This window comes from Portunus trituberculatus, chromosome 19, assembly GCF_017591435.1.
Source record: "Portunus trituberculatus isolate SZX2019 chromosome 19, ASM1759143v1, whole genome shotgun sequence".
NCBI lineage: Eukaryota > Metazoa > Arthropoda > Malacostraca > Decapoda > Portunidae > Portunus > Portunus trituberculatus.
This window is the reverse complement of record NC_059273.1, coordinates 6,397,501-6,417,500: the sequence shown is the minus strand read 5'-3', so window position 1 is coordinate 6,417,500 and position 20,000 is coordinate 6,397,501. Positions and strand designations below refer to the sequence as shown.

Sequence of the window (20,000 nt, the reverse complement as noted above, 5' to 3'; positions counted from 1 at the left end):
ATTCGTTTCTCTCTCTTTGTTTTCGAGTTACTTCATATTTTTTCGTGTGTATATGTAGAGTTGCAATTTTGTTTTCGATAGTTGTGTTTTTTTTTTTTTTTTTTTTGTGGCAGTTTATTTTTCAATTCTTTCATAACATCTTTTTTTTTTTTTCATCTCTATACACTCGGCTTATAGTGAACCATTTTTTCCCTTTCCTTTTGTGTTCTTCAATTTTGTACTTCATTTTTTCCCTCCCCATACATTTTTTCCCTCCTCTCACCTCCCCCCAGCTTTTACATAACTCCCTTTACCTCCATTCCCCTTCAGTTATCCCCCATCCTTCCCTCCCTCCATACTTCCCTTGTCCTTCCTCCCTCCCTTCTTTTTGGCCACCCTCTCCAATGCCTCCCTCTTTTTCCCTTCCCTCTCCTTCTCTCTCTCTCTCTCTCTCTCTCCCGATTATCTTCCAAAACTTACGAACCGTAAATATCACATAGAGGAGAGATGGTGGCGGAGGCGAGGAGCAGAAATGAGCCGCTGGTGGTGGTGGTGGTGGTGGTGGTAGTGGTGGTGGTGGTGATGGTGAAGCCTGATACTGCGGCTCTTATTCTTAAACACTTCTGCGCTCCACTTTCACTATTTCAAAAGGCTTTATCTAAATTTACACTAGTTTTTTTTTTAAGGTGTTTTTACGGTTCAAGAGGCAGAGTGACAAGATTTCTGTGTGACTAACAAGGGAAACACTCTTGAGAGCCCCGCTAGTCATTTCTATGGCCTTGGAAAATAGTCGTGGTGAGAGAGCTAAGCGTTTCTGAATACTGGGCCACAGTTTACGACGGTAGAGTTGTTGTCATGGTAGAATGTGGTGATGTTGGTGGTGATGGTGATTGATAGTGGAGTTTATGGCGAGATTTAGTGATGATAGTGATGATGGGTACGTAAGAAGATTAAGATTAAGTTGCGTGACAGAGATGTGAGAGTGATGGCGATGGTGGTGGTGAAAGGGCGTTATGTTATAGAGGAGGTATTGAAAGATGTAGATACGTTTGGAGATGAATAGACGCAGCAGATAGATAGGATTGTGTCAGAGATGAAAAACGTTTATGCAAGTTCAGAGAGAGAGAGAGAGAGAGAGAGAGAGAGAGAGAGAGAGAGAGAGAGATAGAGAAAGAGATTATGAACTCAAAAATAACACGATACAAGCGGAAAAAACAAACTACAACGACATAAAGCAAAACACCAGCTAAGGAAAAGAAGAGCGCGAGAATTCCTGCCTAACACAATTTCTCACTGAGGCTTCCCCGGAACACCAGCACAACCTCAGAGAAAAAAAAACTAAATCCGACTACACACCACGCAAAACCGATCACCGCGCGTGTGTGTGTTCGACAAGACAGACAGTCAGAGAGAGAGAGAGAGAGAGACGAGTTTACCAGTATTTAACCCCTTCAGTACCAAGACGCGTTTCCATATTCATTCTGCTTACTATTTGGTGATTTTATACAGCTTCAGAAACTCGTGTGGGGAATTCAAATAGTGAAGACTGCGGCCATTAATCTTCTGACCTCCATAGACCCTGCCTAATGTCAATAAAATGGTCTAATCGTACACAAATCTCAAGGTAAAAATGCGTCCCACTACTGAAGGGTTAAAGTATCCTTAGTATTCGCATCAGTATAAGTTGTAATGTAATGGTAATACGCTCAGCAAGGGAACTCTTTTACTATACCTATAAGTGTATCATGCTGGTGGTTGCGGTGAGCTTTTTTAAACACCCTCGTGGATCAGGGAGAGAGGGGAGAGCGACGGAGGGGAGAGAAGGGAGAGTGAGGGAGAGGAGAGAAAGAGGGAGCGAGGGAGGGATGCTGGCGGTGAATTAGTGGGAGAGAGGAAATGGGAAAAGGAATATGTTTTCTGGAAGAGGGGACTCGGCGAGGGGAGGTAAAGGGAATAAGTATAGTTGTGAGAGTTATGGAGTGGGAGGGCGGTGAGCGAGGCAAGGCTGCGAGGGGAAGTGAGGGCAGCAAGTGGAATTGAAGTATGCAAGGGAACTCCCAGAAGATGGCGAGGCTTGACCCATGAGTGTTTGTGGCTCCAAGAATGTATTTGTAGTATTGGTGGGGATTTGTAGTGGTCTGTGTATGTGTGTGTGTGTGTGTGTGTGTGTGTGTGTGTGTGTGTGTGTGTGTGTGTGTGTGTGTGTGCGGGCGCGCGCGTTGGAATTGAAGTCTACATAAGTGTATAAGCAAAATAAAGAAATATAAATCCTCCACATTTTTTGTTAATACTGTAAAACACACACACACACACACACACACACACACACACACACACACACACACACACACACACACACACACACACACCTCGGGCCAACATGTTCCAGTCCCTCCCTCCCTCCCTCCCTTTGCTTGCTCCCGCGCCAATATTTGCTGCACTCAAACAGTAGCAATTAAAGAAAATTTACACACTAACCCTTCCCTCGCTTGCCACTGTGCTGAAAATCCCAGCAAATTACACGTATGCATATCGCACATCAACCAAGCATCGTCTCTTAAAATTGACGAGACTCCATCAGCTTCAGAAAGAATATCTGATGAAATAAAACGGAGACTGACGTAGTTTCAAGACTTTTCTCAGTGGCAAACGAACTTAGCTTAGAGGGCGAGCTTGGATTGTCTCTTCCCCCATCCACACAGGCGGCGCGGGCCCACACAGGCGGTCATAAAGTCAGCCCGATCATATCCCGACACTCAAACGAGTCAGCCGAGCGGGCATAATCCGACTCCAGTAGGACCCATATGTTTATTCTCCGTCGATGGCTGTGGGTGAGCCCATTGTGGTCCCCGGGCTGGATTACGAGGGTGTGGGGGAAGGGAGGGAGCGGAGGGCGCGAGGGAGACCAGGAGTAGATTACGTTGAGATTGAGAACGAAGAGGTGGAGGGTTTGGCCGGCAGTGGTATGCAGGGACGCAGGGAAGGACGGGAAAAAATAAGATTATCACCACTGAGAGAGAGAGAGAGAGAGAGAGAGAGAGAGAGAGAGAGAGAGAGAGAGAGGGAGGGAGAGAGAGAGGGAAACCAATCAAACCATAAATGTTGGAAGAAAATAGATACACAAGGAAGGAAGAAAACAGAGAGAGAGAGAGAGAGAGAGAGAATAGAACAAACGCATTTCAAGCCACAGAGGAAGAGAGAAGGTGGGAGATTCGGAGCTGACTGACTGACTGGCTGGATGACTGGGGCGGGGCGGGGCGGGTTGAGGCTGGGGTTGGAGGGCGGGGCTGGCTGGGGCGTGGGGAGTGGCGGTGGTGGGTTGAAGAATAGCGGGTTGACCGTAATGGGCAAGCAAAGGAACCTCTCGCCCGTAAGCAATACCTCGACCACGCAGGACATCGATCTCTCTCTTCTTCCTCCATTTAACAGTTGGACGATGATCAAAACCACACACACACACACACACACACACACACACACACACACACACACACACACACACACACACACACACACACACACACACACACACACACACACAGGGATTCACACAAAAAAGTAAGGATTAGAGTAAGAGAGAGAGAGAGAGAGAGAGAGAGAGAGAGAGAGACAGGATGTACAGTATACGTATATTCAGTTCGTTCTATCGCCGTCTGAGAGAGAGAGAGAGAGAGAGAGAGAGAGAGAGAGAGAGAGAGAGAGAGAGAGAGAGAGAGAGAGAGAGGATGTACAGTATACGTATATTCAGTTCGTTCTATTACCGTCTTGGTCACTTATTTTTTTTTTTTTTTTTAGTGTGATGCAGTCTCTTATTTTCTCTTCGCTCCTTCCTTCTCCGTTTTTATTCTTGCTATTTTCCTTGTTGCTATTTTGATAATGTGGTCGTCGTCGTTGTTGTTGTTGTTCATTTGTTCTCCTCCTCCTCCTCCTCCTCCTCCTCCTCTTCCTCCTCCTCTTTCTCTTCCTCCTCCTCTTCGTCTTCCTCCTCCTCCTCTGTGGGATTGGTAGCAGCGCTTCACGAACGCTGACGGTGTAGGAGCAATATCAGGAGGCGGGATCTGTCCCCTGTCAGCTGGAGAGCCGGCAGGGAGGGAGAGGGAGAGAGGAGTGAGAGAGACGGAAAGACCAAAAGGAAAAGTTCTGGGAAGGAAGAAGAAAGATAGAAAGAGAAGTAGAGATAACGCATATTCAAATTTTGGAAGAAGATATTCGCTAAGGGAAAGTGTGGGAATGATGTGAATGATCTTGGTGCAACGGCTATCTGTACTTGTGAATTTGCATATCCATCTTTCATCGACGGTCTCTGTTAGTGATGTGAGAGCCACAAAAAATGCAATTACCTCCTGGCCCCTTCCCTGTAGCTCTCTCTCTCTCTCCCCTCCCGCGCCACCCTTCCCTCTCAAAGCCTTTGGTGCCGCGGTGGCGGTGGCGGCATTGTCAAGGGGAGAAGAGAGGGAAATGTTTCAGTGTTCCATTCACATCCGTTGGCTTGTAAACCTTCATTTCGCGAGTTGGTTTGTTGCATCACTTTGAGGGTAAGCTAGAATAGGGTCGTTCTCAGACGAAAAGGAATTACTAACGAGAGATACAGCGCTCCGAGAAGGGTTTCCTAATGTATAATGCTGGTGCAGCAAGGCACGCGCGCCCTCCAGCATACCTGCGTGCCCTTTCATCCATTAATCCACTCATCCTTTATACATGTACGCATACAAAATCAACAAAAATGGAAGTTCGTTACAGGGAACGTAGAAAAATCGCTATGAAAGTCAAGTCCAATCAAGGAATCCTTTACTCCAGACTCACTAAAAGGCGCGGCGAGCGGGAGTCACCCAGACGGCAGGCAGGTCGAGCAGGTGGCGGGCAAAGATGGCGCGCGGGTTGAGCTCTGTCCAGACCAGCCAGCAGACTGCCGCGCCTCACCAAACTAGCACCGGGAAAACACACAGCGCACAACAACCTGGAATTGTGACCATGAAAACTAAAAGTAAAAATCATGTTCAGGTACACGATTGCACCAAATCCACACACACACACACACACACACACACACACACACACACACACACACACACACACACACACACACACACACACACACACACACACACACACACACACACACACACACACACACACACACACACCAAGAAAACAGTTGAGCTTCAGAATATAAAGGAAGGGAAAAAAATCCATGTCAGCAAACGTCTAAGTCTAAGACAGTGAAGGCAATTCTTGACAAGAAAGAAAGGAAGAAAAGGTCAAACTATCACTGTGTAACCTTCACCAGTGACCTCAGAGTGAAACAAAACGGCAAAGGAAGAGTGACTTGTAGAATGATAATACGAAAGGTCACATTTTAAGGACCGAGAAATAGTGATACAAAACAAACAGCGTATGTAACAATTATATTAACATACTCAAATCATTCTATCTGTGGGTAATACAGTGCTCACAGGATATGCGTGCAGGAAACCACATGTTTTATCTCTTTCCTGTGCCGTCGCAACACTGATATAAGAAAGGGAGTAAACGAAATCAAGAGAAAATGGAGTAGGAGTGAAAATTGTGGAAGCATGTAGTAAGAGGGAAGACAGGATTGGGTGGATTGGTGGTGGATGTCGTAAATGCGAGAGCCCTTTCTGAGAGAGGCGAGCTGGGCGGGTGAGTGACGTGCCTCTTAATCTCTATTTTCACCGTACTCTCGCATCTTTTCCTTCCTGCCAGCCGTCCTCATATCGCCCATCTCTCCTTCCCTTCAATCTCTTTATTCCTCTATATAGCGTCCCCTACCACTCCTCACTGCTCTCTCTCTCTCTCTCTCTCTCTCTCTCTCTCTCTCTCTCTCTCTCTCTCTCTCTCTCTCTCTCTCTCTCTCTCTCTCTCTCTCTCTCTCTCTCTCTCACACACACACACACACACACACAAACACACACACACACACACAAACTTCTTACCAAAACCTACCATCTGATGTGTGTGTGTGTGTGTGTGTGTGTGTGTGTGTGTGTGTGTGTGTGTGACCCAACTCACCACAAGTGTTGTATCGTGTGAAAATGACGCCAAGTTATTCATGGGCCTCGAGCTGCAAGCAAAGCACCTTCTTGACGCCCTGCCTCACCCTCCACCTGCTTTCAACCCCACCGTGGCAGGCCTTGAGAACCTGTGTGTGTGTGTGTGTGTGTGTGTGTGTGTGTGTGTGTGTGTGTGTGTGTGTGTGTGTGTGTGTGTGTGTGTGTGTGTGTGTGTGTGTGTGTGTGTGTGTGTGTCGGGATCTAGTATTCATTGGCGTGTGACCTTAAGCTTGTATGTATTAGAAGGACAAGGCTGCCCTGGTTTCAGACGCCAACGAAACCTGCTCAGGGAAGTGTGGACTGAGGAAAATTAGGCAAACGGATGTAAGGTGGAGTTTTCCTGGTGATGTTTCCAGTAAAGAAAATAAAGGAAATGATAATATGTAAAAGGAGAAAACATGATTAAATATCCTCCTGCCGAGAAATTAGAAAGGCCTATACAGACAGATTACGGGCCGGCTCATCCTCTGGTAGCGTGGAGTCGTGTACTGGTTTTCACTAAGGAACGTTTCCAATCTTTATTTACGGGCGAGAACGAACAAAGAATCACTGTCTTTACCACCATGTGTAATTATGATTTGTGTAACACAGGAAACAGAAATCAAGACGTTGTAATAACATATGCCTTGCGAACGAACGCCAAATGTCAAACCCAACAGAATGATCTTGACAATAGCGGAAGAGAGAGAAGCGAAATCCGAGTTTATACATCATGTATGGTATTAGTAAGCCAGTGCCACCAATGAGTGAGCTTCAACCTACAAACTTGCATCGTTTTCCACGAATGGAAATTAAAAGTATACATATTCGTAATATTGCAACATTGCTTTGCTGAAGTCCATAATTTCACTCTAATATTTGGGCAAATATTGTGTTAATACACGAATTATCGAATCCCAAATTGAATTCAGTGTTACTCGATGCATTGCATGTTAGCAGGGTTATCGAACAGTTAGGTGAAATTATAAATGTTGATATTGCACGTGTGACCATAAGCTATTAGAATATCAGCACTTTGTTGTGTAAATATATTTTGACAAAGTGCACGATGAATTATGTAGATATCGATAGATCCAGGAGTAGATGGGGCGTCAATACCACCACCATCACCACCACTAACAACAACTACAACAACAGCGCCTGAAACAGTAGTAACAATAGTAATGGTGATAATCGTTGTTGTTGTTGTAGTTGTTGTTATTGTAGGTGCAACAGAAGGGTGATCGTTAGTGGCAGCAGCAGCAGGAGTATCAATGGCAGCAATAATAGCGCGGCAGTGTTGGTCCCAGCAGAGCCATACAAAGGTACAAGTCCTGGCTGGTCATTGCTACACGTGTTATTACTGCCCATACTTGATTAGAACCGCTGCTCCCTAAGAGGCGCCTTGTATAGAGTACATATTCTGGAGAACGTGTGATGGATCTCTCTCTCTCTCTCTCTCTCTCTCTCTCTCTCTCTCTCTCTCTCTCTCTCTCTCTCTCTCTCTCTCTCTCTCTCTCTCTCTCTCTCTCTCTCTCTCTCTCTCTCTCTCTCTCTCTTCGTGTATGTGTGTGTGTGTGTGTGTGTGTGTGTGTGTGTGTGTGTGTGTGTGTGTGTGTGTGTGTGTGTGTGTGTGTGTGTGTGTGTGTGTTGCAGAAGAAGTGAACTGACGCCAAGAATTTCTATTATTCATTCTTGTCTCTCCGAAAGCGGTAACTTTAGCGCCTCAAGGGACAGTTGTCGTTAGTTGTAAATTTTTGTTCGTTTAAGAGTTACGCGAGGGAGCCGTCACCGCCGTCACCGCCGTCACCGCTGCTACCACTGCTACTACCGGCCGCTCACACCACACACCACTCCACACCCAAATCCACGTTCTCTCTCTCTCTCTCTCTCTCTCTCTCTCTCTCTCTCTCTCTCTCTCTCTCTCTATGCCTGGAAGATGCCGTCACTCACATCGTCTCTGCTACCAATTAGTCGTATAATCAAAGGTAATAAGCTTAATTTGCAGTCCTAATGTCCCCTTGGCTTGTAGATGGACGGATGAGTGTGAGGCTTGACGTCCCAAGTTTACACCAGCTGCCTCTCAGGTCCTCGGCAGATCTGGACTCCCGGGGCACGCTTGAGGGCTCTCGTGAGTTGTTTAAGATCTGAAGGAGAGCAGCGCACGGGTGTGTGTCCCGGCGGCGAGTTAGTCTGGCTGTTAATTAACGTCTGAGCCAAAGGGAGATCCGCCGGGGACGTTATCTCGGTCGACTTGGAGCGATTGGCGGGTGTGTGTGTGTGTGTGTGTGTGTGTGTGTGTGTGTGTGTGTGTGTGTGTGTGTGTGTGTGTGTGTTCTCTCCATACCGTTTTGTATTTCTCCCTGCTACCTCATTTTTTCATTAGGAGAGAGAGAGAGAGAGAGAGAGAGAGAGAGAGAGAGAGAGAGAGAGACAGACAGACAGACAGACAGACAGACAGACAGACAGACAGACAGACAGACAGACAGAGAGAGAGAGAGAGAGAGAGAGAGAGACAGACAGACAGACAGACAGAGAGAGAGAGAGAGAGAGAGAGAGAGAGAGAGAGAGAGAGAGAGAGAGAGAGAGAGAAAGAGTCACTTAATTCACCACCACCACCACTACTACCACCACCGCCACCACCACCACCACCACCATCTCGTCACCTTCCCCTCCAGCTCTTCTCCGTACTAAAAGCGTCAAAAAACCAGTAACAGCTCGCCCCTCCTGTCCTGCCCCACACCTTCCTCTCTCTCCCTCCCGATCATCACCGCCCACCCGCCCCCCTACCATAGCCGCTGCACTGGTCACGTGTCAAGGCAGCGAAAGCACCACACGTATATCACAACAGTAAACTTCAGAAACTTTGTGATTTTTATTGTTACTGTTATTTGTGAAAGTTTGGTATTCATCGCCATCTTTTGTACTCCTAGACCGGCAGAATTGATTGCTCATAAACCCAATCACTTTCTTTTTTATTCGTAGTCGTATTGATGGGTTTTCTTTTCTTTTTCTTTTTCTTTCCAGCATTAAGCCAAGTATTTACACTCATGTTGGAATATTCTGACAAATTGCTGGTATTGGAAGATTGATCCGTTGAATAATTAATTGCCACTTCGAATAATTGTCGGTTTATTGTTAGAAATAATTACACATTTGAATGCTGTCCTGAGAGAGAGAGAGAGAGAGAGAGAGAGAGAGAGAGAGAGAGAGAGAGAGAGAGAGAGAGAGAGAGAGAGAGAGAGAGAGAGAGGGAGAAACAGACGGAAAGACAAATTGGCAAACACATAGATACAGAGAGAGAGAGAGAGAGAGAGAGAGAGAGAGAGAGAGAGAGAGCTCTAATTCATATCAAATTCCAACTCATATACTTGAAGTGCTATACAACAAATATGAATACTAGTTCTCCTGTGCGTCAAGTAGCAAGGTCACGTGATGTCAGTGGCACTCGCAATGGGACCACCAAGAGCTGTCATTATTGCCTTGGATATCATTACGTTAGCGTTGTGTTCTCTTCACTCACGGAGCCGGACGCTAAATGAATATGTCTACTGTTGTGTTCCTGTTTGCTGTCCTGACACATGATACCTGCGCCAGTCATAAAGGCTTACCCACCTTTGAGTTACAATGACGCACTAACCAAAGCACTGAAACAATTGAATGCTGATATTCTAATCTAAAAGTATTCATCAATGCATTCATGAATACTTTGATATGATATTTGTATATGCAGTGGAATTAACAATGTATCCTCGTATCAGCATTTTGTATTCCTGCTGGAGATAAAACTTTGAAGAACTCGTGTGTTTGATCCTGTATTTTTTCCATAGTTTCATTTGATCTATTCTTTTCGGTCAGTCTTTAATGCACAAAATTCCACCGAAACGAACACGCTCCATCACACACAAGCCTCTTTGTCCCAGCTCTTGATGTGAGCAATGAAGCTGCAACCAAACCTTATCAACTTTATCAACAGTGTTTCATTGCTTTCATATGCTTGAGTTACGTGCAATGAACGTCCTCACATTGGTGCCTTCACTACTGGAACGCATTTCTATCTTGAGTTTTGGGCATGATCAGACGATTGTATTGATGTTAGGAAGGATCTAAGGAGTTGAAGATTAATGGCTGTATAAAATCACCAAATAGGAAAACGCGTCGTGGTACTGAAGGGGTTAACATGGCCACGCGTGTAGGTATTAGCCGCTACTCAGCTGGATACACATGAATACAGATTGAACTTCCCATGAAAACAAGTCCTCTATTGCTACAAAGGTCAAGATATCCATTAGGCATCGTGCCCAGAGAGCCATTTATGTCCATTATTGACTCGTTTGACGCACGCCGAAGTGTTCCTCGTACTGATAACATGAAAGCAGCCGCCGTGGACACTCGAGGGTTTTGGTCTAATGGAGTCACTTCTACTTACCTCTCCTCATCCCCTAGCAGGCTCGTCAAGCCTCGTGTGAAGGCTTCCGCTCCGTCCTCCTGCTCCGGCACCTCCCTCGTCCAGCCTCTGTTATCACCGTCGCCTGTACTTCGCTGTGTGCTTTGTGTAAATCATATCAATTTAATGTTTTCTCTTTGTGGTGCTCCTATCACCACCAGCACGTTTTGTATAATGGTAATTCGATGTTTTATTAATTTGACGTTTCATGTAAAATTTTATTCTGTTCATATCCATTACACATAACATAATGCCAGATGAGACGCCCTCTGCACTCCCCCTCCCCCCTCCCCGGTGTTGCGGTGGCGTGGCAATCAGCGCGCCGGTCAGCCTTAAAACGCTGACTGCAGCTGTAACACAAAAAACATGTTCCATACGAGTGAATGATACCAACAAGATCTCCACCATTTCGTCTTCCCGCTCTCCACCAAACACTGGAACGCTAATCTCGCGCACTATTTAATCCTCCCTCGAGTGTCAGGTCGCCAGAGACCTTAATTTGAAGTTGCCTTGGGGAATTTTACCCTTTTTGTTATCCTGCAGTACAGTGAAGGCTATCTTTTCTTTTATTGCTTCACCAACTGGAAATTGCATAAATGAAAAAAAAATTACCACCGACCACGTCAGCAGTGCGCAGAGGCCGACCCGCGCCGCCCTGCGAAGATAAAAATGTAATAAAACCAAGAAAAGAGTCGTCCATCTTCTCTCGCTCATCCACAGCTGCCCATCTCTGTCCCCCTCCTCCTCCTACTCCTCCTCTTCCTCCTCCTCCTCCCTTTCCTCCTCCTTCCTCGTTACTCCGCGGCTCTCTCCTTACACTGAGGTATATAGAGGAATGTTAAACAAATAGAATGAAAATAAGAAGTAATGAAAACAAAACTACTTCTTTTCATTCTGTTGTGTGTGTGTGTGTGTGTGTGTGTGTGTGTATGTGTGTGTGTGTGTGTGTGTGTTATGATCCCTAAACCTTTTGTGCCCATGTCAATGTTTCTTGTATAACAAAACAGCACCAAGAGTTCACCGCATCACGTGTTCTCTCTGTTTTGGCAACCTGGTCTTGTGAGGTTCTTGCAATTCTACTGATATTGCAGATCAAACCGTGTGCAGCTGTGTCGATGGTGACTGACCTCATGAAAGGTGGAATATGCGAGGGGTGAATGAATATAGAGAAAAAAAAAAACTCGAAAACCGTAAAAGAGAGCGAGGGAGTACTGCGAGTGAAGGCGATGAGAGGGAATGAAGGATGAAAGAGCGGCTGCAGCTCTTTCACATATGCATGGAATCTGAGTACAGTATTAATGGTGGTCAGATGAAATACTGAGTAAACCAGCGAGCTTAACGGTGAAGGGGAGCTGCTCCAGGAGGCCTTCCAAAAGTGTGCCGGTGCGGTGCGAGTGTGGGTGCATAGAGAGAGAGAGAGAGAGAGAGAGAGAGAGAGAGAGAGAGAAACTTGTTTATTATCTCGTCTCTACAGATGTGCATGCCAGAAATAAAAACGATGGGTTTCTTTTGTATGTTGGAGGTAACTGCCGGTAAAAACTGTGCATACAAGCGATTGGTGTAGGTCAGTCCCCGTACTTTTATTAGATATATGTTGTAAATATGATGAATGCAATTGTGTCCGGCAAACAGTATTTCGTGCATAATATAATAGCTCATAACTTTCTTAGTATACGGACATAGCAAGCGTCTTATATAAATACGAGTAATAAGCAGCATGTGTTTAATTATAGATACTCTTAATTGAATGGTGAAACTATAAAAAACGTACGAGGGATAGAATATAAAAGCTGCGTCCACATAGCTTCCCGTCAGTCGGGCCGCTAAGCCACCAGAGACCGGACGTTTCGCTTCCATCAGCCAGCCAGCAATGATACGACAGGAGAGCTTCAAGTCCTTCATCCCAGACGTGAAGACAGCCAGTGATGTCTCGGAATACATGGAACCAGCGCTATCTCACCAGTACCTGTTTGAGAGAAAGACTTCACCTTGGGAGATGGCCTCGTGGGATGAAGAGGACCTGCACAACTTCGAGGTGGACGTAGAAAAGATCAGCTCTGTGTATTACGTCAAATGCAATGACGATGACTTCGGCAGCGACTTCTTCCTCTTGACACGAATGAAGTATATGGACAGACACGCCTTCGTCATGCTCTCCGCGGGGTGCGACTACACAGGGTTTGACTGCCAGGGCGGAGGAGATATCTACGTCACTTTTAACCCCGACACCTTCATCCGTGTGGCACTCGAGACAGTTGACGACGAAGACTTCTTACTTCAGTCACTAAGAGAGGATGGCTTCCACTTGGAGCAGCTTCAGGACACCAAGTGGACGAGAATCGAGGCCTGGAACGAGGGTCACTCCGAGCTGGACTTGCTGCCACACGACGCGATACAGAACAACGGCGACGCTTTGACCGAAGACGATGCGGCGTTAGTGTACCCTTCCTTGTACACCACACCAATGACAACCCTTGATACCACGCATTGTGTCACCACCAGTGTGGCTTATACATGACGTAAATTTATATAGGTGTGTGTACGTGTGCATGTTATTTATTGTGTGCTTGGATTATGGTGTTTATTAAAAGAAATATGTCTATTCCATTTTTGTCATTACTCCTTATTTTATCTTCTTGGAGAGGAATTATGTATGAAAGAAACAAAGTATTCACTATAGACATCATTATCCCCTTTGGTACTGGGACGCATTTCTACCTTCAGTTTTGGGTATGATAAGAGGATTTCATTTACATTAAAAAAGGTCTATGGAGGTCAAAAGATTAATGGCCAGAGTCTTCACTATTTTAACCAGAATGAATAGGAGAACACGATACTGAAGAGGTTAAATGCAACTAATCACAGAGAAAAAAAAATCTTTTCACGAACACGAAAAGCGAAGAGTGAGCATGGGCTGGTGGCGAGTCACGGAAGCAGGCCCGGGGTGTCACTGGGACTACCACCGGAAATCCCAACTGCCCTTCAGCTCACCGTTCCGGCGTCCGTATTTCATTCTCGTATTTGGTCTTGGGAGTCCTTGCACGTGAAGTAAATAAATACGTGACTGCAGTAACGCGGCAGTAAAGATAACAGGGAACGGGAAAGTACCTGAAGGATAAGAGAAACTACAGTGGCGAAAGAAAGTTAAGGTTAATATTGTGTTGTTGCATTAAGATTGCTCAATATTTGTCTTGTTTTCTGTGGATTAAAAGATAGTAGATCTCTCTCTCTCTCTCTCTCTCTCTCTCTCTCTCTCTCTCTCTCTCTCTCTCTCTCTCTCTCTCTCTCTCTCTCTCTCTCTCTCTCTCTCTGTGTGTGTGTGTGTGTGTGTGTGTGTGTGTGTGTGTGTGTGTGTGTGTGTGTGTGTGTGTGTGTGTGTGTGTGTGTGTGTGTGTGTGTGTGTGTGTGTGTGTGTGTGTGTGTGTGTGTGTGTGTGTGTATATATATATATATATATATATATATATATATATATATATATATATATATATATATATATATATATATATATATATATATATATATATATATATATATATATATATATATATATATATATATATATATATATATATATATATATATATATATATATATATATATATATATATATATATATATATATATATATATATATATATATATATATATATATATATATATATATATATATATATATATATATATATATATATATATATATATATATATATATATATATATATATATATATATATATATATATATATATATATATATATATATATATATATATATATATATATATATATATATATATATATATATATATATATATATATATATATATATATATATATATATATATATATATATATATATATATATATATATATATATATATATATATATATATATATATATATATATATATATATATATATATATATATATATATATATATATATATATATATATATATATATATATATATATATATATATATATATTTATCTATCTATCTATCTGTCTGTCTGTCTATCTCAAAGTGACACGTGTGATCTACATATTGTGAGAGTTGTTTTTTCCGTTGTTCTTCCCCCACTTCTCAGCATCTTGTCGTCACATCCGCTCTGCGCTATACGTATCTCCCTCATGAACTAAGAATCAAGGCCACTGCAACACATACGTACTTGTGTTGTTTCATGTCTGACGTGAGGCGTGTGAGAAAGAACGAATTCATGCGCTGATTTCCTGATTGAGAATACACATGATGTTTCTTTTACGTCATCAGTTGTTGTGGCAAGAATTGACTACCATGTCGATTTGTGTCTATAAAAGGCAAGAGAGCGAGGAAGAAACGTCGGACCGAAAAGCATATAAATTGAGTGAAAAATTTGTTATGAGTGAATTGAAAAGTCATATCATTTTCTTGTGTGTGTGAGAGAGAGAGAGAGAGAGAGAGAGAGAGAGAGAGAGAGAGAGAGAGAGAGAAAGAGAGAGATTAAATGTTTCAGAACTAAATCCCATAAACCTTTTTGGACGATGTTGTTTATCTGGATTATAAACAAGTAAATCCACTCACCTGTTCCTTTGTGTAATGATAAGCACCGGTGAAATAGGAAACCTGCGTTTATTTTCTGTTCTCTCACTGTTAACCCTTTCAATACTGGGACATTTTTTTACCTTGTGTACGATTAGACCATTTTATTGACATTAACAACGGTCTATGGAGGTCAGAAGATTAATGGCCGGGGTTTCACTATTTTAATCCCCCACATAAGTTTCTGAATCTGTATAATGATGAAAGAAATTCTAAATGTAAGAAGATGAATCAAAGTAAAAAAAAAAATCTTAATAACCCATAGCTTCATTTCTTCCTAACTTCTCCTCTTCCTCCTCCTCTTCCTCCTCTTTCTGCACCATTATGCTTATTTATGTACTAACCTATCTAGCATACTAAGCAGAATGAATATGGAAGCACGTGTTTTAATATTCATTCTTCTTATTATTCGATGATTTTGTACAGCTTTAGAAACTTATGTGGGGATTAAAATAGTGTAGACTCTGGCCATTAATCTTCTGACCTCCATAGACCCTTCCTAATGTAAATAAAATCGCCTAATCACACCAAAAATTCATGATAAAAAATACGTCGCAGTACTGAAAAGGTTGAAGGAATTGAGACTGAAGAAGAGCTGCCCTGTTAACCCATGTTCAGTACAAGAAGGAAGAACTAACATTACATGGCTATACTTTTCAAATCGATTTAAACTTGATTGGTATGTATAACCATTTTTCATGTATTTCACCGATGGCATTGCCCTTTTTGTACTTCAGGCTTTTAGAACATTTATCTGAGGCTCACGGCACCCTGGAATACTTGACTGCAGGCACGTGAAAGCCGCCCACCTGAAAATGCACGCCCGCAAAGCTCCAATTACAAGCGGAAATTAGATATTGAAAACTTACCTTGCGAGAGAGAGAGAGAGAGAGAGAGAGAGAGAGAGAGAGAGAGAGAGAGAGAGACAGAGAGACAGACAGACAGACAGACAGACAGACAGACAGACAGACAGACAGAAAATGACAGAGGTAAGGGAGAAAGAGAAAATGGAATGGAGAGAGAGAAAGAGAGAGAGGGGGCGGAGAAAGAGAAAAAGGAATGGAGAGAGAGAGAGAGAGAGAGAGAGAGAGAGAGAGAGAGAGAGGTGGAGAATATTTCAGTTTTACAGGTCCAGCTGGTCTGTTTTGATTGTCAAGTGTCTCGAATACATTGTTACTATTTTTTTTTTCTCTTTCTATTCGTTCACGCATTGGTTCACGCCGTCACGTTTTATGAGTGTTGCCAATTTTATCAGAGTTTGTTTATGCGATGAACTCAAGCCGATTAGATTTATTAGAACGTGTATCCATTAGTGTCTGCCTTCACCTTTGCATAGTTTCCTTGGTCGAAGTAAAAAAAAACTTAATCGATTTTTAATAATACAAGGATAACATGTATTTCTCTTCATGCCACCACCGTCTTTTCAACATGTAAAACACAGATGAGAAACGACAAGTGTAATCGGGAATCAGTGCTATAACGCGTTTCCATATTCATTCTGCTTACTATATGGTGATTTTGTGCAGCTTCAGAAACTCTGGTGGGTATTAATATACTAGTGAAGACGATGGCCATTGATCTTCTGACTTCTATAAACCCTTTTTAATGCAAATAAAATTATCAAATCATACACAAAAATCAAGATAAAATGCGTCTCAGTATTAAAAAGTGCTATGACGCCTTTCCATATTCTTTCTGCTTACTATGTGGTATTTTTATACAGCTTCAGAAACTCTTGTGGGGCATTGAAATAGTGAAGACTGTGGCCATTAATCTTCTGACCACCATAAACCCTTCCTAATGTCAATAAAAAAGGTCTAATCGTACAGAAACATCAAGATAATGATGCGTCTCAGTACTGAACGGGTTAAAGTGATGGTTAAAAGAATAAAAAGAGAAAGAAGGAAGGTTGTAGAGTGAAATGTCTGAGTCCGCGGATGTGTGAGCGTGTGTTGGGCTGTGGTTGTTTGGAAGTAAGTTAGGACTAATGAACTTTTGGTGACAAATGATGATTACATTTTTCATGACACGTTCTCATTTGACAGTACATCGTCCCCACATCCATCAATTTATCTACTTTCCTTTCCCCCTCGTAGGGCCTGACTGGATGGTGGAGCGGGGATGAAAAAAAGTATTATCCAGGATTTCATCGCTCTGCCGCATACAAATATTGAATTTATGTAAAAATCTAAAGATTCCCCTGGGGCAAAATAGGTGTGTTGGTTCCAGCGGCTCAGATCTCCACCAAAATGTTTATAAGAATGATACTGTGATTCTTGTACGGTCTGTGATCCGTGAACACTAAAGTTCCTGAACACAACAGTGACTGATACGCTGAAAAATTTACAACAGACTAACGAAAAAAGTCAAGGAAAATTTCATGTCAAAAAAAAAAAAAAAAACGTAGTGATATATTTATTTTATGATCTGTAAACATCGAGGTTCGTTATCACAAAGTTATTTAGAAAATCAAATGAAATTTAGAATGCAGAGACTGAAGAAAAGTAAACAAAAAAAAAGGCTTAATGGCTTCCAGTTTAATCATGTTAACAGCGCGTCGGAAACGTGAGGCCGCGTCATCAGAACTTCCGCATGACCAAACTTACTAAACTGTATGAATTATATAGAAAAAAATACAATAAATTCAACTTGTGAAAATAGCCGCAGGTGAAGCCTTATTGATCAACGTCACACCTTGGGACGTCACCAGCAGGCGCCGTCCCTCCAGCGCCCCAGCCCCTCGCTCTCTCTGCTGCTGCTGATGCTGATGATGATGATGATGATGCTGTTGTTGCTGCTGCTGATGCTGTGCTGCTTCACCGTGTTCCACTCTTACTACCAGCCGCACATCTCATCCCCGTGTGTGTTGTGTGTGTGTGTGTGTGTGTGTGTGTCTGTGTGTGTGTGCGTGTGCAGTCTCCGCCAGCTCTCCCTTCGTGTGATGAAATACAGATATCAATGTCGTGAGCCAGTCTATAAAAAGTCTTTCTTTTTAGCGAGCCGCGCAGAGAATTAAAAAATTAAAAGAAACTAATGAAACGCGAATGTAATTAAGAATGTCATGTCATTCTCGATTAATTTCATTTAAAGCGTAGATTAGACTATTACAGTGATTTATATATTCACACTCACTCATTACCCGCCGTGGATGGAAGCGGCGCCTCGGCGAGTGGCAGTCTAAGATCTGTGCCATCAAAGTACTGCAGGGGATTGAATCAGATCAAACAGACGCTCAACACTCCAATCATCACCATCATTAGGACCACCGCCATCATCATCAGCATCATCGTCATCATCATCATCATCATTATCATTATCATCTTCATCACCATCACCATCATTAGGACCACTGCCATCATCATCATCATAACCATCTTTAGGACCACTGCCATCATCATCATCATCATCATCATTATCACCACAGCCACCGTCATGCTCTTTCTCATCATCGTCTGCGATTCCCACTCAGAACCAAGGCCCAGCAACCTTTTCTTCCCCTCTGATCGCCTGGCCTGCCTCACATTTCTCACGTTCAGCGTCTCCTGGTGTGTCGTGGCATGGCCTGGGACTGCTGCGGCTGGGTCATCATCATTCATCAGTTACAGTTACAGTTGTGGTGTTCACAGAATGTCGCCAGTATTCTTCATGAGTGGTAGCAGTGTCAGTCTGTCTCAAGCTGCTCTTACAAACTTCATGATGTCACCTCTTTACTCTGTGTGGTGACTGTCTTCTGCTTCCGTGTGTCGTCTGTTGTGTGTTGTGTGTTGTCTGTTAGCCAGGCGTGTCTTTGTTCTCCCGCCATCCTCTCTTTAGGGAGGAAAGGTCATCATGGCAGGTGCGGCATTTGCCTTCATTAACTGTTATCCCATGATCTCATTGGCCCTCGCTCTCCTGGAATGAGAAATGAGCATCTGGTGGCGTTGTTTGCAACTTGTCAGCTATACCAAAATTAAGCCAAAATAAACTCAAAGATCGTGAAGTCCAACTATTCCAGTAACGAGAGCACCACTTAACGGAACGTACCATGAAAATGAATTTTTAAAACCACATTATCTCCACGAGGCCCTGCCCGGCACATGGCGACCTGCATCGCACGGAACACACGCCCATAAACAAAGTACAGCCAACTGGACACGGCCGCTTACACTCCACACAAACCCCATTATTTCGAGATTATCCAATAACACAAAATCGGTTTGGCAGCTGCGTCACCAGGCCCCGCTTTAGGTGGCACGGCGCCCCCGCTCTCCACCCTCCTCCTCCTCCTCCTCCTCCTCCTCCTCCTCCTCCACACATCACCCCGACAGCTGGTAACTCGAACCTGCCTCTCACCTTTCATCCCAAAATTAGCCTAATAACTTCGTGTACTTGTCAGTGGACGCAAGATTTTTTATTTCTCTCTTTTTTACCGACAGACTTACTTTTTTTCTTTTTTGTGTGTGCAATGCTTTGCATAGACTTTTCAGTACCTGTGTTCGTGTTCTTGGTGTGTTCTCCCAGCAGCCACTGGTGTGTGTGTGTGTGTGTGTGTGTGTGTGTGTGTGTGTGTGTGTGTGTGTGTGTGTGTGTGTGTGTGTGTGTGTGTGTGTGTGTGTGTGTGTGTGTGTGTGTGTGTGTGTCTCACAAAAGCGCCATACTGAAATGTAAGGGTAACCTTACCAATCAGTTCAGAGTCCACGGACGGTCATTGTGAAAAGTTGATGTCTTCCCGACTGGAGTGATTTCAGACGCATGACATTTGGAGAAAAGTTTGTTAGTTTGCGGAAGCCTTGTCGAAATCAACAGACCGCCTCCAAACGTTCCTGACCTAATGAAGGGCCTCGGGACTTCCTGGGAAGCCGCATTTCTAAACACAAATAGTTCAGCAATACACTGGATTGTTGAAACATAGATCATCTGACTCCTCATGTCGCTCAGCTTGCACAGTTTCACAGTTCAGAAT

The 20,000-nt window shown here is 43.5% G+C and overlaps 2 protein-coding genes across 3 annotated transcripts in view; both read left to right on the top strand.

The window, feature by feature from the left end:
* The window catches only part of LOC123506058 (protein amalgam-like), a 368,181-nt gene that overhangs the window by 317,856 nt on the left and 30,325 nt on the right, over nucleotides 1-20,000 (top strand). The window lies entirely within an intron of this gene.
* Nucleotides 12,275-13,078, top strand: LOC123506062. The gene has a single exon (XM_045257912.1). The coding sequence runs from the start codon at nucleotides 12,347-12,349 to the stop codon at nucleotides 12,992-12,994; it is 648 nt and encodes a 215-aa protein (XP_045113847.1). The 5' UTR covers nucleotides 12,275-12,346; the 3' UTR covers nucleotides 12,995-13,078.